The sequence below is a fragment of the Melanostigma gelatinosum genome, assembly GCF_949748355.1.
Source record: "Melanostigma gelatinosum genome assembly, chromosome: 3".
In the NCBI taxonomy this organism is placed as follows: domain Eukaryota; kingdom Metazoa; phylum Chordata; class Actinopteri; order Perciformes; family Zoarcidae; genus Melanostigma; species Melanostigma gelatinosum.
This window is the reverse complement of record NC_136636.1, coordinates 27126012-27150834: the sequence shown is the minus strand read 5'-3', so window position 1 is coordinate 27150834 and position 24823 is coordinate 27126012. Positions and strand designations below refer to the sequence as shown.

Sequence of the window (24823 nt, the reverse complement as noted above, 5' to 3'; positions counted from 1 at the left end):
AAAATAAATCAGTCCGTCTCCGCACTCGATGTCCCAGTCGATCTATTCTCTTCCATCTTTTTATTCCATTAAGGGTTTGATCCTCAAACAGCCCAGATGTCCTGTTGTCGCCTAAAGCCACTCCAGGTGGTAATGAGGTGGATTGCTTTCCCCATTTGGTTTCAGATACTTGACAAGAAGGTTACTGTTCAAATGGATACGACACGAGTGGAGAAGGGAAATGAGAATAAGAGGAGAGCCGGAAAGATTCATGTCTCTGCACAGAATGAGTATATTAATGTCAAGACAGGCAGCTGATGCTCACATCTTCTTTAAATGTTTTGTACATCATGCTGTTTTATGTCAATTTATATTTTTTAAAGTTAAGGAGTTCTACTTACTTAAGACTAGGAATACAATTTGTCTTTTGGTTATGATAAAAAAACAAAAATCTTTCTCATGGCAGGGATTCGGTTGCCTAAGGCCTGTCTGCCTTGAGTCCTGCCTGACTCTCCTCTTTAATATGGGTTTGACTTACTGCTAACTAACTGAGGTGGGGTGACGAACCCTGAGTTTATTTTCTGTCCAAACGACGAAACTGACGAAACTGATGAAAAAATGTCAAATAAATCAGTGAACGTTAATATGAAGTACTGTTACTGCAAACACCTCAAAGCTCCTTGTCTCATGTTATTATAACATCTTCCACAATATTGAATATAATATCATGGGTTATTCTTTGTTATTTTAAAGGATTGTAATTTGTGTTATTTGTGGATCGTTTCTTTCAACTGAAAGGGTATATTATTCGTACATTTAAAAAAAGCAGTTAGTCATTTGTTACTCCATTTCATTCCAAATGCTTGTCTGAGGTCAGTCTAAAGTCAGTTATATTATCTTCGGTACAATGTAGACTGTTGTGGTGCGACAGCAGTAAGTATAAGAAGAAGTTGTGCAAGCAAGTTCCCTAATATCACTGTTAGCCTAAACATAACCATTCCAATATTTAAAAATACTTTAAGAGGCGTTCAGTATCAGCATTTTGTGACATGTCAGATATGTTTATAACGTTTCCTTGTGATGCTGATTCAAGATGTCAGTAACTGTCATTTAAAACATATTTGCTGGTGCAAATTAGTCATTTATATATATTGTCAAAAAGAGTTGAGATCCCAGGGAAGCTGCCTTAAATGAGGGAATACATGTTCGGTATGTAAATTAGGCCAATGGGACATAAAGCGTATAATTATAGTTTAAAGGATGAAATCTAATAATCATTTTAAAGCAAGCGTGTATTACATAACAAATGTAAAGTGATTTTAACAAATGTAAACCTGATAATAATAATAATATGTGTATCTGAGTATAGTGCAGTTTGGGTGTAGAAAGTACGGAGAAAGAGGAAGTAAGCAGGGTGTTGGCTTCAAGGGATGGGGAAATAACGGTGGTTGAGAAGAAAATACACAAAGCACAATAATGATGAAGGATGAGATCAATAATCATTTCATAAGAAAATGGGTACTAAGTAAAGTGATTAACAACTGTAACTGTGATTATTATAACTAATCTGTGTTAGAAATTTGTGTGTAGGAAAAGTGGAAGTACAACAGATGTTGAACACCCAGACACGCGCAGAGCTTGATTGAGTAAGCGCCCAGACAGGGAAGTTGGGGTGATTTCCTCATGCACACACACACAAAAATTTGGTACTTTTCGAAGCACTTGCACCAAATCAATGATGTCATGTTAATCATGGGCTGAGGGAGGACGTGTTGGGGAAGAGGGGGGAGAGACGGGAGAGGCAGCCCAAAAGTGTTATAAAAGAAGTAACTTGCAAACAGCAAAACGGGATTTCTACACGAGCCGTCCAGACGCTCTGAGAAGAAGATACGGACGATTGCAACTGAAGTATTCGAGGACTTCGTCTCTGTTCACGAAAATAACTGAGCCTTGAGGACTGTTGAACGGACTCCGCTGCGGGAGCAGGAGGACCGAGGGTCTGGCCAGACCTTCGCTCCTAACAACTCCAAAAGAACCTTTTCATCGCACCATTGAAATCCAGCTCCAACCGAGCCGTCTCGGCATCTAAAACCAATGAGTATAATCTAAGAAGAAAATTAAGATAACGAATCAAGTGTAGTAACATTTTATGTGAGCTGTAGCTTAACCCTTGCTAACTAACTAAATATAACCTGCAATAAATATCTAATCTGCATTTAAAGTAAATTTCTCAAGTGCATTTATTTGCTCAAGTAGTAAAAGTTCCTCGTGGCAGTAAAAAGTTAAATCCATTGTATGTCTAACAACTGAGTTCTGTAAGGTTATCCTAGAGACCGAATCCACTTAACAATCCCTTACGGTTTTAGAAGTAATCCTAGCCGTTAAAACCTAACCTGGCATTTACCAAGAGCACGGATCCAGAAGAGGGAAGCTGCCATAACCGACGCGACTGGTGGGAGCGCCCGGGGTCAGGGTGGCGTCTCGGCCGAGTGCACTCAGACCGGAGGAAGCAGGGTAGACGTCGGGAGTAACGGCAGTTAGCAGAGCCAGGCGAGTTCCCTCGCAAGAACACCAGCTCGACAATCTTTTAATAGAGAGCTGAGTCAGTAAGTAGCCCCGTATCGGGCCAGAATATATATATATATATATATATATATATATATATATATATATATATATATATATATATAGATCCTGGGGTACTTCTGGCCCGATACGGGGCTACTTACTTATAAACTATATATCTGCCTTCCAGTTGTCAGACCCTGCTGAGATGGCGAGACAATGAGCAGACACGGAGACACTGAACAGGACAGCCGGTGTGTTTCTGTGTGTTTGTTGTGAGGATAAGATGAGTCACATGAATGAGAGAGAGCTAAAACACAACAAACAGCATCAACTCTTCTCCTACTTATTCATACGTTCAGCAAGAAACTCCATTCGAACCTCACAACGTTCCTCGTCTTTCATACATTGTTCAACTTTTAAAGCCAGCGGCATTCAGTTTTAGCATTGGCTTTCCAACAAACCTTAAAATATTCGACATATTTCATCTATTATTGGCTATTAATCAACTTTTCAATGACGTTCAAACTAATTACACCCGTTTCCTACTTTTATAACTATTCCTACTGCTTCACCGTCTTCTTACACATTTAAAAGGTCCAGTGTGTAGCATTTCGGGGGATCTATCAGCAGAAATGGACTATTTATATAACTATGTTTTCATTGGTGTATTATCACCTGAAACTAAGAATCGTATTTTCATTAGCTTAAAATGAGCCCTTCATATCTGCAGAGGGAGCTGGTCTTCTTCACGGAGTCAACAATCTTGCACCACCATATTTCTACGGTAGCCCAGAACGGACAAACCAAACACTGGCTCTAGAGGGGGACTTTCATGTACCTTACCTGAAGGCCACCGTGGTTCTCCGACCCTCTTGTGAAACTGCGGTAACGTGAGCCTCAGAGAGTAAAACCATGGTAGCGCCAGCTGCCATCTGACTTCTGCTGCTCCTAAATATTTATTCATTACAACTAACATCATGAAGTTATTCTTTGACTTTGAACAATGATGGAACTATACCTGAGTGACTTATCTTCTGGGGTGTCTTCTTAGCAACACATAAGCATAAAAAACAAAAACTGCTGCTTAATGTTATGTAGTATTGTTACTTACATCTTGCTTACATCTTGTATTGTTACTTACATCTTGCAAAAGAGATTTTTAATCTCAATGGGACTACCTGGTTAAATAAAGGTTTAAAAAAAAAAAAAACGTCAAACTTCAAACGTATTCGCGTTCGTCATGCGTACCGAACCGTGAGCCTCGTACCGAACGGTTCAATACGAATACGCGTATCGTTACACCTCTAATATATATACGTAATTTCCAGGAGACGTTGCAAAACAGCAAAGGGTGAGTGATGCTGAACAAAAACTACTTTGGAATGTAAATTTAAAATATATAATGGAGGACTTCAGGTATTTCCTTTCTTGTGTTCTAGTGGAGGGTAACCAGACTCCTACCATAGTGGTAAGAGGTGTGTCAGGAATGTGTGGATTTACAGTTGCAAAAAGCCTTTATTGGATTTGTCTGCAGGCAGTATTGAAGACGGCTCTTGTGCGGATCAGCCTCCATCGGAGCTCTGTGATGAAACAGAGGCTGTGACGATGAGTTTTCTCTACTCCTAACCGGTTTGTTGCTTCGCTCAAAGCTGGCATTGATAATAAATACATTTATTATCAATAATAAATACATTTATTATCAATAATAAATACATTTATTATCAATAATAAATACATTTATTATCAATAATAAATACATTTATTATCAATGCAGTTTTCCCACCTTTTTTTCCCCAATAAGCAACATTATTTTGTCGAAAGAAACTTTACAACATAAAGAAACCATAAAACGGATCAGTAATGAATGTCCGAACTCACAAAGCTGATTTGACCACCCTTGAATGACAATATGGAGGCTCCACCTTAAAGAGCATGTTTGAAATATAAAGAAAGAACAAAGACTCAGGTTTGGCTGCAGTGTAAGCATATGGTATCTGTGTGTGTGAACATCTGCGTCAGATGACGTGTCAGTGTGTATGTGGGTTAGACAGGCAGTCAGATAGTGTGGAGGGAAGCCGTGTTTTCTTCTTCTGTTTAAAAGAAGTGGCAGCCGGCCGGCCTGTAAATTTGAATATGTTTCTACTTTGCACTGTGTTGATTGTTGTTGATTGTTAAATGTTATGCACCTCCCGTCCCGTCATGTCAAATTCCTTGTATGTTCAACATACCATGGCAATAAACGGTTCTGATCCTGATCCTGATTCTGAGCATGCCGACACTCTTATTGGTTCAGTTCCTTATCGAGACTCTTATCGGTTCAGTTCCTTATCGAGACTCTTATCGGTTCAGTTCCTTATCGATACTCTTATCGGTTCAGTTCCTTATCGATACTCTTATCGGTTCAGTTCCTTATCGATACTCTTATCGGTTCAGTTCCTTATCGAGACTCTTATCGGTTCAGTTCCTTGTCGATACTCTTATCGGTTCAGTTCCTTGTCGATACTCTTATCGGTTCAGTTCCTTGTCGATACTCTTATCGGTTCAGTTCCTTATCGAGACTCTTATCGGGTCAGTTCCTTATCGATACTCTTATCGGTTCAGTTCCTTATCGATACTCTTATCGGTTCAGTTCCTTATCGATACTCTTATCGGTTCAGTTCCTTATCGAGACTCTTATCGGTTCAGTTCCTTATCGATACTCTTATCGGTTCAGTTCCTTATCGAGACTCTTATCGGTTCAGTTCCTTGTCGATACTCTTATCGGTTCAGTTCCTTGTCGAGACTCTTATCGGTTCAGTTCCTTATCGAGACTCTTATCGGGTCAGTTCCTTGTCGATACTCTTATCGGTTCAGTTCCTTGTCGATACTCTTATCGGTTCAGTTCCTTATCGAGACTCTTATCGGTTCAGTTCCTTATCGATACTCTTATCGGTTCAGTTCCTTATCGATACTCTTATCGGTTCAGTTCCTTATCGATACTCTTATCGGTTCAGTTCCTTATCGATACTCTTATCGGTTCAGTTCCTTGTCGAGACTCTTATCGGTTCAGTTCCTTGTCGATACTCTTATCGGTTCAGTTCCTTGTCGATACTCTTATCGGTTCAGTTCCTTATCGAGACTCTTATCGGGTCAGTTCCTTGTCTATACTCTTATCGGTTCAGTTCCTTGTCGATACTCTTATCGGTTCAGTTCCTTATCGAGACTCTTATCGGTTCAGTTCCTTATCGATACTCTTATCGGTTCAGTTCCTTATCGAGACTCTTATCGGTTCAGTTCCTTATCGAGACTCTTATCGGTTCAGTTCCTTATCGATACTCTTATCGGTTCAGTTCCTTATCGATACTCTTATCGGTTCAGTTCCTTATCGATACTCTTATCGGTTCAGTTCCTTATCGAGACTCTTATCGGTTCAGTTCCTTATCGATACTCTTATCGGTTCAGTTCCTTATGAGTGTATGATGAGAGTGTCAGAAGTTTCTAGCGTTCTCCAATGTGGGGACGTGAAGGCGTTTGAGAGCTGCATAGCGGCTGTGATGGCTGAACAGCATGGTGGGTGGTGTGATGCTAAAAAGTGACTTCAGCGGTGCTTTTAGAGTGAAATGCCAGGGAGGTCAGTGAGCACAGGGAGCCAGGACATCTCAGTGGGAGAATGTCAATCGCAGCATGGGAGGGCTCTGATTGGATACCCAACTTCCCCCCACATCATGTCCTGAAGGTCTCAAGCATGAGGCCACATTACAAGAACAAACCTTTGCCCCCTCAGTAAGATTAGTGGCTTACAGAGGTGAAGCACCAACACAGATTCTCTGCCCTTGGAGCAAAAGTGCAGCACCGAAAAAAAAACAACCTTCATTGTTTTTCAGAAGACAGTTGCCTAGAAATAAGCACAGCAAATTATTCCGGTATTTCTGCCGAAATGCAGCATGTTCTCTCTGATGGTTCATCGCCTCATCAAAGTGGAGCCCCTGCTGAGAAGGCAACCTCTAATACATCGCTCACTACACACCCGTGTGCATCAGAGAGAAGAAATGCAAGGCAACGTAGTGCGAAACAATTGAAAAATGTGAAATTTGAGCCTCATTATTCCATGGATTCAGGGTGCTGCTGATGCTCAAACTCTTAACACGCATCACATACAATGTGAATGAATACAAGCGACACAGCAACATGTGAAAAGGGATGGTGTGATTAAGCATTGAATAAGAAACCAGACTTGGCAGCATGGCCCTTAGGAAATGTCTCCAGTTCCCTGCAGATATACCGGTACTGTATGTTCCAGCCCGCAGTTAGAGGCACACAGGAAGACACGCTCACATCTGTGAGGCTATTAATAACGGCAATACGGCACCAATAAACAACTACATGATGCTTGTATGGAGTAACTGAAAAAAGTCGGCTCAGATTCACATGGCAGATTTCTACTAGTGTGTCAAGTTGTTCTAGTCATGAATCACAAATAAGACTATCATAAATATAACATCATACAAATATGTATGTGTATTATATTGTATGTTATTTTGTGTCACAAAGCTCGCAAATATATTCGTGATTTTAAGCATTACAGTATTAGTATTAATAGACTGCAAATCAACCACCAGCAGTGCTGATGAATGATGACTGACAGGTAGAGACATCTGTACAGAAGAAAGCGATGGACAAGTAAGTAAGTGAAGTAATGATTCAGGGCTTATTTCTGTGGTAATAACTGGACTAACCGGGCAAACTGACCTAAGCTGGTTTTAACCAAACCAATTGGGTTGGGTGTTGTAGCACTACAAGCTGTGTCTGTATTGGCGGGGGGAGGCCAGCGCATGAGCATGAACATGAACATGAACACGAACACGAACACGAACACGAACACACTATATGTCGACACCAACGTGTGAGGATGCTCACTGTGCCGCTCCCCCGCAGACGCCCTGGCACCTCAACATCTCGACAGCTCCGAACCCCCTGGAGAAGAACCATTAAATCTGCCACTTACTGCTCCTCAGCTCTTTATTGAACACACTGTTTGTTATCACAGTCAATTCTCACGAATGTGTCAAGTTGTCAGAAGGAAATTGGGTGGTAATGTCGTCAGTGACTTGATTTCTGTGTGTTTGTTAGCGTGTGTAAGATTAATTTCCCTTGACGCAGCTACAAAATGAGGACAAATGAAATCCTCTGAAGTGTTAGCTTTAATATTTTTTAACAGGGAATGAGCAACATGTTCTCACTCCCAACTCATCAAATACAAACGCTCGGTCAGCGGCCCTGCGCTTGAAATTATGACGCTTCACGTTGACTTGGTTTTACATGGCACACGGACATTGGACTACTGGGTGAAAGTCTGTGTTTGTAAGATGCCAACCACCCAACACAACCTCCTCCCTAAGCGGACTTTAGCGTAGGGGTTGGCAGTATACCAGTTTCACCGTCGTCAGCTCTGTCACATTGGGCCCCGACATGTACCCTTACATTGCCAAAAGAGTGAAAAGAAGTTTCGTGGCGTTTTTCGCTAAATTAGGATTTCTTAGGCAGTAACAATGGTGTGAAGTACCTTAAGAGCCTGGTGGTATTCTGACGGTACAGGTTTGAGTGTTGTACAGGAGAAATACGGTGCTTAGTACTTAGACAGTTTCTGACATGGTGGAAGTTGAACTTTACTACTATTTGTTGATATCAAATTTAGTTTTTCTAATATAAGATTGAAATCAATTACACCAAGATATTTGATACGAGATACCACTGCTAGATTTTCACATGCAACATGAACATCAGGTGTGAGATCTGTTGACCTCTCGCTGAAGAACATACAAGCTGTGTTCTTTGTTTCACTGGACAGGTGTGCTTAAGACACACTCTGACATGGGCCACCGCTGCACTACTTCAGTAACACTGAAACTCTTTATTAAATGATCTGAGATCTCTAACAACCTCTTTCCTTTCATTGCAGAAACCTGTTGGACATGGACACCTTCTCCAAGTCAGATCCAGGTAAATGCTGACATTTTCTCATTCAGTTTTTAAATCAAATTCAGCTTTCATGTTTGTAATTTCAGCAACGCAGTGATTTCACATCACCCAATGGCAATTTACATTACACAACACATCGCTCAACATGAACGTGTTCAATTTCACAGCGATTATGAAATCGCTGCATCACGCACAGTGAGCCCGAACACGACGAGTGTCTCCCGGAGCATTTGCAGCCCGGTGAAAGAGAAGCTGCGTCCTAGGGGTCAACCGGCACACTTTCAATCAAGTTTGTTTCCAATTAGGGCAGCTAACCACCAGAGGATGATTGACACTTTGAGTGCTGGCCACACGTACAGAGACAGAGTATGGGATACAACAGTGAGTGGTGGACAACAGAGTGACTGTGATTAGTGCTACTCTTTGAGCTATTTGGAAGAGGCTACGAGAGAGAGAGAGAGAGAGAGAGAGAGAGCGAGAGAGAGAGAGAGAGAGAGAGAGAGAGAGGAAAGCACAGTTGACAAAGGATGACAAAAAATAAATGAATGGCTGTCAAGTAGGATTTCTGCTTGATTAGTGAGATTGAGACGGAGAGAGACAGCGATTTAGTTCTTTGGGTAGACAGCGTTCACACAGTTTATCATTTCATTATCCTCATCATGGTTGTCACCACCATCTTTATCATCTGTCAATCTACTGCATAACAAGTAGTGGTGTACGGAGCGTTGTAACGGATTCCCCCTCACCGTTAGGCAGTCATGTGAATTAATTACACAGTTTAAACATGAATATGTCCATTATTTTAATAGTTCAGTATTGTATGAAAGATAACAGGTATCTTTATGCATGGCAGTGGCACTAATAGGCCATCACTCATTTTTCGTTTCCATGTTGATGTTTCCATGAAAACATCAATTTGAATATCTTGTATGCATGATTATCATGCAATTGACAGACAATGTTGATATTGGCATTGGTATCAGCTGACAAGGTATGTTTATAAATGGCAGTGGTACGGCCTCCCTACACACTGTACTTTGCACATGTTTAAAATAAAAACATGAATATATGAACCTGTGTATTATTTGAATAGCTTAGTATTGAATGCACAATAAAGAGGTATGTTTATACATGGCACTCGGCCCAGTTTAATATAAAGCACAATTGTATACAATATATATAGTCGGGGGTCCCTGCTCCATCTCTCTATCAGTTTGGGGGTCCTTGGCCTGATGTTGAAGACCCCTGTTCTAATCTTTAAAACTAACAATGACAAGATGTTTTTACCAATAAGAATACAGCCTTTTATTTACTAACTTATTGTATTGGGTATTTTATGCTGTAATAACAGGTATACATGACTATAACAAAATAAAAGGACAACATTTAGAATTTCTGATGGTTTACTCAGACTTCAGAGCAGTTGAAATGATTTTGGCGCGGTGGGAAAAGAATAGTCTGGAGCCTTGTAGACCAGCTGCTATAAGAAAAAGAAGAAAAAAAAGATCTGTATCTGCCAATATGAGTAATCAATGATCAGTAAATAGTATCAGTGACAAACAAAGCGAGATCAGGGCATCTTTACAAGTTATATTTTCTCCCTTTTTATGTTTTGTGCTGATCCGATCTGTGACTCAAATCCGTGATACAATCTGAATCATGTTTTTATGATCTATTGCACTCCTAATAACAAGTGTGTGTGGCTGTGTTAGCTGTATCTTGGAAACATACCAGTGTTATTGAATATGTGTGAAATGGCATTTAATTGAATTACATTGGATAATACACCTTACAACATGGACTGCCAATTTGAAACCTTGAGTTTGACATTTTGGCCGTCGCCATCTTGATTTCTTTTTAAGCCAGCGGTGGCCATATTTGGATGAGAGGGTGGAGCAAGGGAAGAGCGAGGACCGGCAAGGCCAGGTACAAAAGCTACTGGAAGTCACAAGCTAGTGCCGGCTTGCTAGCTTTGTTAGCAATGTGCAGCCATAGTTACATTAACTGTGATATTATCTGGGATGCTAATTTTGGCCCGTGAAAAACAGCCTCAATTGCAATGTTATTGAGTTACTGGAAAACAAATTACAGCTGAGTGTTTTTTGTTGTGTTTAACAAGCCAGGTTTGGTGAGCACAGACACAGACACCTGCTAATCAGTGCTAACATATTCAATTCAATTCAATTCAATTTATTTTTGTATAGCCCAAAATCACAAATTTGCCTCAGAGGGCTTTACAAAGTGTACACATTTGACATCCTCTTGTCCCGGGACCCTCACATCAGAACAGGAAAAACTCCCCAAAAAACCCCTTTAACGGGGAGGAAAGAGGAAGAAACCTGTGGGAGAGCAATAGAGGAGGGATCCCTCTCCCAGGATGGACAGATATAATGATCTGGCTGTGCAGGCGTTAAACTGTAGTTCTGTGGTCCCAAAGATCCTTCACTGTCGAAGAAGAAACCATTTTTATTGTCATATACATTTTTACACATACACGAAATTTGACTACTGCATTTGACCCATCCCTGTATATAGGTAACAGTGGGCTGCCATTGATCGGCGCCCGGGGAGCCGGGGGTTCAGTGTATTGCTCAGGTACACTTCGAGACGTGACACGTCCCAGTCGGGGATCGAACCGTTGACCTTCCGGTTCCCAGACGACCCTCTTAACCCAGTGAGCCACGGTCGCGAGCTTGCTCCAATATTCCTCCAACAAGTCCTCCAAGTCAAACAGTATCTTGCCAGTTCCCTCCAGAACGACACGACCAAGTGTTTCCTGATCTGACGTCTCCAACAGCAGTACGACATCATCTGTCGTTGCACATCACAATTTAGACATCACTCTGTGTTATGATGGGACGATGATATGGTTGAAGTTTGGTTTATGGACACATGGTGGTTAAAGCTACTAAATTCAAGGGAGCTTCGCTTTCTTGGTTTCAATAATAACCACATGCTCAAGGTTATGGACTGATCATGCTCATGTCATGTGGTCAACGTTGACTGCTGGTAGGAAATCCCTGTGTGAACGTCTCCATAATACTAGTCGGCTGCTTCTGTCAATCTCAAATGAAGTTTTTGTTTGTCCTGCATTCATTTCACAGCACAACAACCTCTCACGCGTACATCTTTGTGATAGAAGCCTAATTATCTAATGTCTGTCTGTAGATCTGGTTCACGGACTCCAGCTCTCATCTCGCTCAACAATCAGTCATTGTGATAAAAAAACTCCTACGAAGATATAAACCTCAAATGTTCTGATTTAGCAAAATGTTGCTTCATGTGCGGGGGGGGGGGGGGGGGGTAAATGTCAACTAACTGAATATTTATCACGATCGTTTCATTGAGTTTTATGGGATTAAAAACAGTGACAGGCAGAAACCGTGGCTTTCATCAGGATTAAAGACATTTTATAATCTGCTGATTTGTCATTCATGAACTTAATTCCAGAAGCCATTCAATGAAAGATTTTGACAGTTATCTTAACTCAGATTTATGATTAACGTAATTATTACATGTCATTTTAAAGGTGTTATTACCTAAAGGGTACCATCTGTAGACGCCGATGTGGGGGATTTTGTGTAACTATGTAGTAACTATGTCATGTAATATTTAATATTCAGCTATAAAATGGTATTGAAGTAGATATTGAAGAATCTGAAAAAAGTCAGCTGCATATTCTGGACGGACTGCAGTATGGCAGGGACAGTTAGGTAATCAGAGGCACACACAGTCAGTCAGCAGGCCACGCGTCCTTTATTGACCCATCCCCAGAGATTAGTCTTTCTTCCTGTGCTGGGCAGAGGTGGGGGACCATGATGGCGGGTAATGATCGTGTCAAAGGGGTCCTGAACTTCAAACCCTTCCTCCCCACCAGGATGGTGCAGAAGCCGCACTCGCTGTGGCCCCGATGCCCCCTCAGCTCTTTGATGTCCTCATGGTTAGAACCCTCCGTCCTGACCCAGGCGTCCGGCCACAACAGGACGGGGTCGATACGTACTGATAATGTCACGCAACACTCAGGTAGATCCACGCCTGTAGGTACCGACTCGGTTCAGAGCCGGAGTCAATAAATGTTCACACACAGGGGCGTTTCTAGGACTCAAAGAAAGGGGGGGCTTAGCCCCAAGGGGAGCGGCATGTTTGCGCAATTTTTTTTGGGGCCGCGGATATCCATTGTTTCAGACAGTTCATCGATTGGTTCAATCAGAAAGAGTGTGATTTTGCTCTGTAGTTTTGCTTGCATTCAGTATATGATAACACAAGAGACAGAATTTCAGGGTCACAGTGAAATTTGACAACACAAATATGAACTTTTCTCAAATAAAGAGAGAAATAATTTTCCTGCTTGTAAAGGAAAGACGGATAAACGAGCTTTCATATCCTCATCACTCCCAAATCCTAATTCTTAAAGGGACCGCACACAATGGATGGAGAATGGACCTGACAGTGTCAACTTTATATCGTTCAGTATGATGATGGCTATTGGATTGTAATTTGAAGGGGGAGAAAACATACAAACCAGAACGCACGCACATATGTAGCATGTTAGAGTTATAAATAACTTGTCCATGTGAGAAACAATAGTTTAATTTAATGACATCACCAAAATACTTTTTTTTCTTTTTTTTTAAGACAATAATGCCAAATTATTTGGGGGGGCTGAAGAACATTTTAGGGGGGCTTCAAAGGCAGCATTGCTGTTGCACATTAGCTCCTTTCCAAGTGGGCCGTGTGGCGCCTTTCTCTGAGGAGCGCATCCTATTGGACTGTTCCTGCTCCGAGTGTTGGATGACTTGTGTTTACAGTCTCTGCTGGCTGAGTGCAGTCGGCTTCGGCTGTGCCTTCATCTCGGCGGAAATGCCCATGAGATGAGATTTTTGATTCCAGCTATCATCTGCTCACATCCTTTAGGCGGGCAGCACTGACCAGGCAAAGCCCAGCGTGATGGGCTTCTCCTCACATTGATGATCCATCACACAAATGTTTGCTTTCACACAAAATAATAAACCCCAAACCACCATTCATTGGCTGCTGCTTTGAAGTTTAGCACAGAAATATAGAATATTTTCAGAAAGCTCCTCCATGACCCAGTTTCTGCATAACAATATATGCTGTTAGATTTATTTTGAGGTCTTACAACACAATTACGTTTATCTCCTTCACTGGGTACCTGTGTTCTTCTCCAGGTCTCTCCAAATTAACTGACCTTTCTGACTTTTTATGTGCAAGTAAGCTGCATGTAATTCAACTCAGGAAAAAGCAGAGCAGAATTCTGCCCTTTGGAATACAAAAGGCAGCGCTAGGGCAGTCCAGCTTGCCTCATTCATTTGCATATATAAAAGTACAATTATCAACCCCAAGTAACCAAACATACCTCTTTATCAGAGCGCCACCTGCACCGCAGTCCATAGTGCATATATTTATATATTTGTGGTCATTATGGATGCTTGTTCATGCCATACACATCACAACACCTCCCTCGCACGCACGCACGCACGCACGCACGCACGCACGCACGCACACTTACACAGTCACTCAGCCTGAAGCCTAAATGCATCACTTTCGCTCTTCCTACCAAATGGAATAAGTTAGCCAACCATCCCTAAACTCTCAGCCTCTTTCCCTCTGTTTCGGTATTCATTCATTTAGCTTGACCCTGTTTTCCTCTCCTCCCTCCGTTGCTTTTTATTTCTTCTTCGAAGCAGAAAGCGGAGCGAGAGAATGTGGATATGTACGGGTCCCAGTGGCAGCTGGGTCGTCGTGGTCGACTGGCCTGCCGTCCCGCTGAAGCAGAAACACGATGCACTCTCTCCGCAGACTGCCATTACCATGGGGAGGGGAGGAGGGGAGAGGGGAGGAGGGGAAGTGAAGCAGAGAGGAGTAGTAGAGTGTTTAGGACAGGAGAGGGAAGAAGGTAAGAGGAAAGGAGGAGAGAGAGGAAGAAAGGAATGGGTAGAGGAGTGGAAGTGAAGAGGAGAGGGAGAGGAGGAGTTGTCCTTCGTGTGACAAACGCTTCTGTCATAATACACAACCGTAACTAAGCTTAAAATTGTGACATTTCATTAATACAATGTATTCTACATGTCTCATTTAAAATTTTTCCCCAAATAAATCTTTTACTCTAAATTCTGCACTCTTCAGCGCAACTAGGAAACCGTGATGGATTCACCTGAGACCAACCTGACAAAGCTGCAGGCTGTTAACACAGAGCAGAGAGGAGAGGAGAGGTTGTATATGTGTGAATAGCTTCATATATATCGCACGTGGGGACGATATCATTTTTAAACATTGGTAACACTTGATTCCATTGTTTGCCAATTTTGGTAAAATAAATTATCAACTGGAAATTCTACTTCCGTTTCTTTTGTTTCGTGATTTATGGCATTATAATAATTATTCTTTACTGAAGACGTGTGAGTTATATTCTCTACTTCTAGCCATGACTCTGTTGTTTAGAGGTGAAGAACATTTACGTATATTGCAGCGGAAATCAAAGCTACAGAGAGAAAAGTGTGACCGGAGAGAAAAACTCCCGAAACTGCTCGTGGTTCAGAGAGTCAAAGGACAATCTAGTAGCTGTGCTGCACCTGTGATCATCTGCCTTCATGATGTGTGATTTTGAGATGATTTGCCTTAAAATGTAAAAAGTGCGTAGCTCTGAAACTTATCTTTTGTTTGTCTTCTCAGTGGTGGTGTTGTACGTGCAAGGCCTGGGGACCAAGGAGTGGAGAGAGGTGAGTGGAATGTCTTTTAAATCCTTCACTTCAGATCAAATGCAGTTGGCTACTGACAAAAAGAGACAATGGTCCTGATGAGACGAAGACTTAAATAGCCTTTATTTCAAAAAATATCTTAGCAAAATATTAGAGATTCGCTGATTACAGTTTTGTTGTCCGATTCTTCTAAAAGTCTGACCCAGGTTTCAGATTTTCTTTCTAAGATCTGTAAATGACAACAAGGCTCCACATTCTTTTCACCAGCGCCCTAAGAAATGATTTCAGTGTATCCCGCCAACAATTCTAAATGTTATCCTTTTCCTTTGTTGTTCGTAGTGGTTATTTGCATAAAAACACAATTTCTTGTGCTTGGCTCTGGTGGTGAAAAACGTTCGTGTGGAGCCTTGCTGTCAATTCTAGTTCATAGGAAGAGAATCGGAACGGGCAGAACTTGGAATTGGCAGATCAGACTTCGAAAATTGGTTTTGTACGAGAACATTGTAATAATCCCATCAGGTGTACAACATGTGAAGGGGGCCTAGTTCTGAGCGACTGTACCTGCCTGGTGTTGTTTTCTCATTTCATTTAGCATTTCTTATTGTGACCTGGGGCTCCGGGCTCACCAGCTGGCCAGCACTGTCCCTGTGTCAGTGCTGGTTTGTTCAAACGATGCTTCTCTGTATTGTTGCCTTGTCAGACCTGTGTGTGATGTTATATTCAAACTGTGCATTACTTCTTCCATCCTGTAAATGTATTCTATTCATAATGTACTAGTATACTGCCTATCTTATAGTTTTATTACACTTCATTATTTTGTCCGATGAACCACTATGATTTGAAGCTTACAGTCTACATCCAACTACTGTTAAATATAGTTTGAACTAGCACAATGCTGTATTTATCAGATGTTTATAAAGAGAAACTATGACGAAATATGTTTTAGGCTGCAACAATATCTGCCACCTGCCATCAGGACTGCTCATAACAAATGCTCATCCTGCAGTGGCTGCAGTCTGAAGTATCCAATTTCAAAATGAGCACTTGTGCTGTGAAATCACATCAAGCTCTAGAGTGAGAAATATATGCTGTGGTTAGTTCAAGTTCACACTGTCCCTTTAGAATGCTAGAGCTTGACTGGCTTTGTATTGGAGAGCAGAAACACTTTTACTCACTGATGAAATGAAACATGTTGTTAAAATGGCAAAAAAAATCTAAGAACACAAAGCCAAGGTTAAAAAAAGAAGAGCAATCCGCCGAAAAGCATTCTGTCATTCTCAGAATATTGGAGATGAAATAAAATGGCCCATGCTTTCCTCCAGTGAGGTCACAACTAAAAGAGTCTAAGCAGGCATGAAGAGAAACGTCCTGTGACGGTCATACTGATCAGAGAGTTTCATAGCAAACAGAATGTAATAAAAACTAAGCCCCTCTGTGAAGCCTCCGCAGCCAAATATAGGAATTCATAAATTGGAAAAACCATCGAGACGCTTTGGGAGGTCGGCCACTGTCGAACACCGAGGCTGTGTAAACATATAGACAAGCTCTTTCTCTTCCTCCTCTCTGCCTCGGTGTCGCTCACTCTCTGTCTTGCAGTAATTTGTGCTTTGTGCTATCAGAGAAAATCAGTGTCACCTCAGCGGGGATCCAAACACATACACAGATCTCAGTGAGCCTCAATCAGTCTCACAGGGGGAGGAGGCTTTCAGCAGAGCGGCATACAGTCACTCACACACACACACACACACACACACACACACACACACACACACACACACACCCACACACACACACACACACACACACACACACTGTAAAGCGGTGGTCCATGTATGGATCACTTTGCAGGTGTATGTCTCTGTGATCACAGCTATCTGACCGGCAGCCAGCACCAAACAAACGGGAACGTTGAGTTGTTTTAAGCATGTGAAAGTGTGACATGGAGCAGCAGAGGAGGAAGAGACGGATAGAGGATGCTTGTATACGTTTGAAGTTATCTGCATCGCATTGTGTGCATTGGTGGGCTGGGTCATGGCTACAACCTCAGCCCGACAATCTACAAGAAGTTCCCAAATCCTTTAAATACAATCGCAGCTAAACTATTAGCTGAGTGATTATCTTTGATTTATTATCCTGTTCTTCTGATCAATCTCCGTATGGCACCACTAACGTTACCTGCAGTGGACGAGGATGGACGGCTGCTCAAACTGAGCGTTTGTGCAGATTGATGTTCAGCTTGTTGGCTAAATGTGATAAACTGCTGCTGCTTCCTCCCTTACTTGTGAGGGTTTTACTGCATTTGATACGAGCGTTCTCAGCATCTCCTGGAGTAAAATGTAGCCACACTGGATCTATTTCTTCTCTCTGCTATGATGCGAGTCTCACGCTGTACTGAGCCGGAGACAGAGAGAGGAGGTTTGAGACGAGGATATCTAACTCCAGAACTTCTAAAGCAGGTGTTGGGGTCTGACCATATGGCTTAAACATGTGCTGTGAACAAAGAGAATCAGGCCTTCACTTTTCAAGCAAAGGTTTCATCCTGATTTGTAGTTTGATGAGAGCAAAGGAATTTCACACTAGGGTGTAAATTCCCCCCCCCCCCAAAAAAAACCATGGTCACCTGAATGCACCGCTGCAATCTCATTGGCCGAAGGCCAAGAGACCCCAGGACCCCTGTGGTTCAACCACTGTTCTACAAAACTGCCTGCAGATCACACCTCAATGCTTTTTCCAACAATCCCTCCGGGGTAACAGGAGGCACGCAAACACTCTCTTCGCCCCGGACCTGCACGCTTTTTCCCTTCGACCTCGGTTGAGACAGGGAGCACACAACGCTCTCTTCGCCCTGGGACCCGTCCTTGGACATATGAAGACACACCAGCCTCCTACCTCCAGCACGACGCTGGCAACCGAAGGCCACGAGGAAGCCCGCGGCCCTCAAACCCTCAAACCCTCATCAAACCCTGACAGGTCACGAGCCATTTCGCTGGACGAAACGACAGTGTTCCACTTTGAGTAAGGCTCCTTTACCCAGCCTAGACGAATCCGCATCCGCGATCCGTTCTCCGCTTTTTGCTTCTTTTTCTTTTCGTGCACACTCCGGCAGGAAGACGTCTAATCCTCTCCTGACCGATGATTACCGGGAGACGTACGGACCACGTCGTCTCAGCCGAAGTTAAACTGTCCTCCCTGCAGCGAGGATAGATCACGTCTGTGTTTCGCTCCAGAGCGAGCTCACGCCACGACGGCACAGCGCCCGCTGCAAAGCCGACCAGAAAGCTCCCCCTGCTCCCCATTCCTGACGAGGAAAAAGGACCACTTTGCCACGAACACACTTCAACGTTGCAACGAAGCATCGACAAGTAAGATTCTTGGTATCTGGGCATAGCTTATGTTGGGAACTAAAGGAGCGTGTTTGGGTTATCAGCATTTAAGAAACTGAATTCTTGACATCAATAGAATTATTGATGTATGTAACAATTATTAATGATTATTAATAACAACGGGGCACCACCCTGCGAACAGGGACCAATAACCAAACGATAAAACTAAGTCTCATAATTAGTAGTCACTCATAATGTCAATAGTCTGTGTATGACTATACATTCAGTGACAGTGAAGGTTTTAAGTTCGAGCACAGGCTACTACATACAGTCTTATCAAATACATATGCACAAGTAATCACAGACGACTGCTCCTTAAAGTATAACAGAGTTTATTAAATCAAAATAATAAATGATCAAATCAATTAATATTGCAACCAACAAACGTTATCATACAATTTTATATGCCTAAACTAAAGAATGAATAAAATGGATGAGGGTGTATGTCTGTGTGTGTGTGTGTATGTGTGTGTGTGGGTCTGTGGGTGAAAAGGAAGGAGAGTCTTACAGCTACCGCTAAAGACTACAAAGATGGCGGCGTCGAGTGACGCGGGCCAAAAGGGGAGGGGCCTTAAGATACTACAGCTAAACTACCACCAGATGGCGGAGTCGAGTGACTCGGACGAAATGGCGGTGAGACTGCTATACGTAATCACGTGTGCCTGGGCAGCACGTGATGTGAGGCGATCGTTTGAACGGGGTTTCCCCAGGGGTAGAGCTAGGAGCTGTGTGTGCGTGTTGCGTGAGAGGAGGAAGAAAGGGAAAAAAGGTGGGGGTCATGAATCAAACTTCTGCGTGCGGTCCGCGTTGTAGTGAGCCTGAGTTTGCTGGTTCTATCACGCATAAGTATACCGCTGTCGTCTTTGAACTGCCGGTAACATATGCCGTGATAAGCCACGCACCTCAGCTCACTCACAGAGTCGAGTTAATGAAAAGAGGTCTCCCACACGGAGTGGAAGACAATGAATGAAAATAATCCCAAATAAACAGTCATAGCAGTTAATACACGAATACAGCGGAGCTTCTCTCGTCCGCGAGGAGTTGCGCAATATCTCGGTATCACGCGACAGTAACTTAAACACACAAAACACGGGAATATCAACATATAAATGAATGACCTGAATTAAACTTACGTTAATTTAAGCTAAGCTATGCCCAGATGCCAAGAATCTTACTTGTCGATGCTTCGTTGCAACGTGGAAGTGTGTTCATGGCAAAGCGGTCCTTTTTCTTCCGCAGGAAGGGGGGGGGCAGGCTGCTTGCAGCGCGGCTTTGCCGGCGCTGTGTTGTCGTGGCGTGAGCTCGCTCTGGAGCGAAACGCAGACGTGATCTATCCTCGCTGCAGGGAGGACAGTTTAACTTCGGCTGAGACGACGTGGTCCGTACGTCTCCCGGTAATCATCGGTCAGGAGAGGATTAGACGTCTTCCTGCCGGAGTGTGCACGGAAAGAAAAAGGAGCAAAAAGCAGAGAACGGATCGCTGAAGCGGATTCGTTATCGCGGGCGGAGTGGGCCTTTACTCAGCGTGGAACACTGCTGTTTCGTCCAGCGAAATGGCTCGTGACCTGACAGGGTTTGAGGAGGGGAGAAGGGCCGTCGCTTCCTCGTGGCCAGCGTCGCGCTGGCGGGGAAGCTGGATCGTCTGTGGCCTGGACGGGGGGTCCGGGCGAAGAGAGTGTTTGCGTGCCTCCTGCTACCCCGGAGGGAATGTTGGAAAAAGCTTTGAGGTGGGGGCTGCAGGCAGTTTTGTAGAACAGCGGTCGAACCACAGGGGTCCTGGGTTCGCTTGGCCTTCGGCCAATGAGATTGCAGCGGTGCATTCAGGTGACTTCAGGAACCATAGTTTTTTTGGGGGGAGGGGGAATTCACACCCGAGTGTGAAATTCCTTTGCTCTCCTCAAACTAAAAATCAGGATGAAACCTTTGCTTGACAAAGTGAAAGCCTGATTCTCTTTGTTCACAGCACATGTTGAAGCCATTTGGTCAGACCCCAACACTTAGCTTAAATTAACGTAAATTTAATTCAGGTCATTTCATTTATATGTTGATATTCCCGTGTTTTTGTGTGTTTAAGTTACTGTCGCGTGATATTGAGATATTGCGCAACTCCTTACGGAGCAGAGAAGCTCCGCTGCATTGTGTATTAACTGTTTGAGTGTTGCTTTTGGGATTATTTGATTTCATTTTTGTTCTTGCTCTATTTCCTTGAATCGATTCTGTGAGTGAAGTGTGGAAACGCGACTATCGGGCATAAGTGTCGTCTGTTCGCAAAGCGACAACGGCAACTTGTGTGAGATACGATCGGCGATCCTCATTTTCACTACAACGCGACATCGCACACAGAAACTCTGATTCCTCTCTCTCCCCTTTTATTCCTCGTGTTTTCCGTAACACGAACACACACAGCTCCTATCTCTGCCCCTGAGGGAAACCCTGTTCAAACGATCGCCTCACAACACATGTGTGCATTGTTGTGGAATATTTCTATGAATAGTCGGGAGAAGAGTGTCAAAGTGTTTTCAAATCAATGTCAAATGAAACAGAGTTCTTGATGAAGGATCAAAGTTGTAATAGTAAATTTATTTGCTTGCAAGCAAAGAGAGCACAGTCTCACAGACACATCACGTCATCTGCAAGAGGTGCTCTGAATAACACAGTCAAATGCATGGACATTTATACTGCTTCCTTTGATTAGGTCACTGTGACCCAATCAAAGAGTTCAGTCACAAGAAATACAGAGTCTGAATAAGCCTGTTTTACCATCACACATCACATATACACAGAGGGTCATGCTCTTCAGCTGATGCTCATCAGGAAGTACCGTAATCTAGACCTCTGTGTGTCGCCGTCTTTGAAGACAGAAACAATGCACAGGAAAACAGATAAGATAACAGATAACAAATAACAAGACACCTGGATGCAAAACTGATAGAATCATCTACTCAAATAGGTTTTGTGCCTGCACTTTTAAAGACTTACATTCTTCAAACCTAAAGCATAAGACGAGGACATATTTTCCCATAACATTCCACTCTTTGATTACATAGTAATCACACAATATAGTAAAAATATGTCATAAGGACATTTCAATAACAACAGAAGTATTACCCAAAAGTATGATTTGAAAATACATCACTTGAAATATCTGAAGAAAAACAGTTCTTGTGAGATAAAAGATCCCATAAATGTAGCAGGCAATATAATTCAATAAACACAAAAGAATAAAAAGATATAAATCAAAAACTGTCTTTAGACCTGCGCATCAAAATCATCAAAGGAGTCAGTGTCGCTGTCAAAGTCGTCCGCATAGTCAGTAATAGGAAACAGGTCAAGTTGTTGGTCTTTAGTTGCCACACGACAATACATAGTCAGCTGTTTGGTGAATAGGTGAGAGATCATGTTTCTGAGTAGTGGGATTACGCAAAGTACAAATACAAAGAAAGCACATAGGATAATGGCTGCTTGTATCAAAATTCCCTTCCATGAGTACCATAAACCTGTAAGCCAGTCTGGAGATGGAGTACCATCTTTAACCATAGCTTCCTGTATTTTAGTGATGTTGTGAATTGCTTGTGCAATGATATGACCATCAGCGTCATTTTCTGGAATATAAGTACAGCAATTTTCCCCAACAATAGCACAAACGCCACCCTGTGGTGCCGTCAGTTGATCTAAAACCATTCTATTTTGCATAACCATAAGGCGCAGGCCAGTCAATTCTTCAGTGATTCCTGTGAACGCCGCAAGAGTGTAGTTCAGGAAGCTCTTCAGTCGGTAATCAATAGTTTCTAAACGTAACATGTTCTTGGCCACTCCCAACCGAGGGAACAGTGAAAGGACAACTTTGGCGCCGACGCTCCTGTGTTTGAATTCTTCCGGGACGTCTGAACCCCAAACTGAATCGTGAGGTGCAAAGCTGTTGTCTGGATGTAGACCTGTCTCTCGTTTAGTTCTGTTAGGAGAGACTGCTGCTACGGTGGAGATAATGAATGTGTTGTCTGTGACATGAACAGGTGCACATACTCCGCCCCAGTTCGGTGGGAGAGATGCATATACTGAATGACCACACAACCACCACCCTTCTTCCACTGAGTACGTTCCATTAGCCTGTGGCATCATCCCCTTTCCTATGGTGAGGCATGTTCTTTGTGGAGGACAATCGGTGGGGTTGGTGGGTATAAATTTATCAGAAGCCCAGGTGATGTAACCCCCTATGAACGTATAGGTGCACATGTTAAACGGGATACTTCCTACGGGATGACTACCGTTCCTAGAGTAACATTGTTTAAATTGTATAGTCGGTGGATACTCAGCGTGGGTGACGAAGTCAGAGGTTGAACCGCTATCCCCGCTGAACCTAGTCATTGGGTGATGTCTACTACACTCTGTACTGTTCATCCTATCTTCGTAAACACCACAGTAGCCTCTTGAGGCCATGGAAATAAAACATTGCACAGTATTATCTAGATCAGCGGTTCCCAAACTTTTTAGGCCACGCACCCCCTTCTACATCCCGACCGCACCCCCGGGTTCACGCACCCCCAACCCCCCCCCCCCGACACACACACCTTAAAAAAAAAAAAGCAACAGAGCCGCATAAAAATCGGACGAATGAGAGAACAGGTTGCTCGCGCGTGGCGTTTGTTTACAAGATAAAAAACACAAAAACTCTTCCTGCACCGTGCCTTCGAAAAGGTAACGGACGTAACGTTACGGAGGTAACGGACGATTGGCCAGATTGGCCACATCTGTAGGCTCGTCTACTTGCAGAGAGTAAAACTCACTCTTCTTCACGCGACCGACTAATGTAGCCAGGATGTCTTCGGACAAAGCATCGATGCGCGCGACAGTGTTGTTGGACACCGGGATCACGTCCAACTTTTTCGCTTCTCTCTCTCCAATCATACATTCCACCATCTCTTTAACATTTTTCCCTCTCCACCACCGCCTCTCCTTCTCCCTATTACGCGGTCAGAATACTACCACAACACGCCGCCTGTCTCCGGCAGAAATGCGCTCATCCACGCACGGGAACAACACCGAGTTGTAATATATACCTCCATAACACCCCGCCACTCTCGGCTCATACCTCCCCAGCAACGAGGCACATCACCCGGTCACAATACCTCCAGAATGTCCCCCGGGTGAAATCCGGGACTTGGTTTCATGGTTCCGAGTGGCGCGCGCTCACCCGTTGGTGCCGGGACGCGAGGTCTCCAGCCGCCCCCGCCGTGAGGCACCCGATCGTCAGGTCTGTCAGCCCTCGGAACAGGCCGCGGGGCAATAACTTGTGGGTGGCGGGGTAGAGGCGAGGCAGATCATAGAAAAATAATAAAGACTAGAGTATGGCAAAGATATGTTGATGAGAAACGTATTTGTAATGTGTCAAACACAAACGTAATCAGGGACAAAATACGTTCGTGGTAAAACGTAATTGAGAATGCATTTTAGTTTTGGGGGAACGTCATTTTTAGGAGACAGGACTGCACCGCCATTACATTTTTCCTCTCGCGCACCCCCTAGAGGCAGCTCGCGCACCCCCAGGGGTCGTTGAGTTGTCATTGTCTGAGTCAAAAGTCGTGTTGTTGCGCTGGTCGTGGCTGCTCTTCATCTGTTTGTGGTGCCATAAAAGGAGCGGTAATAAAAAACATAACCCAATGACCACAAATAAACAATAAGTGAAACGAGTCCCCCCCACTCTCCTCAGTGGGCTCCAGGGGCGTCGTCGTTCCATGGTGAAAGAGTGCAACAGCCACCAGTTTGTATGGAATTCACCCGAGCAACTGGTTTGTGTGAGCAGTTTTGCTTGTGTTGTCACCGTGAGGTTTCCACAAAACTGTCAGAGTCACTGTTATCCTGCCACTCTTTTGGTCCGCTCAGACAGATTGAATTATACAGAAATGAAATGAAAACAAAACGAGCAATAATGTGAATATAGTTATAATAAAAAGTTTTTTCGTCCTTTAGAGGCCTGACCGGTCTTCTTTTCTTGTGTTTGTTGGCATAAACACGTGTCGAGAGGGGCTCTTCCAGCCGTCTTTCTTGCGTGGCATCCACGTCGAGTTGTAGACAGTTAACACAGAACACGCATGTGTCTGTCGGCTAACTGCCCATTGTGATCCCGTCCGTGAATCACTGCATCTCCTCTGTCGATCGCACCATCGTCCGTCTCTCGTCCCTCGGTGGTGCCGGTTGGCTGACACTTGGTGTAGGTGCTCG

General features: G+C 43.4%; 1 protein-coding gene across 1 annotated transcript in view; it reads left to right on the top strand.

Annotated features, from left to right (window-relative positions):
- The window catches only part of LOC306775204 (copine-9-like), a gene marked incomplete at its 5' end in the record, with an annotated part of 176786 nt that overhangs the window by 5767 nt on the left and 146196 nt on the right, over positions 1–24823 (top strand). The window contains 2 exons of the mRNA XM_079265512.1: positions 8486–8526; positions 15196–15242. Of these exons, the coding sequence (XP_079121638.1) occupies positions 8486–8526; positions 15196–15242 (88 nt within the window). The remainder of the gene's footprint in view (positions 1–8485; positions 8527–15195; positions 15243–24823) is intronic.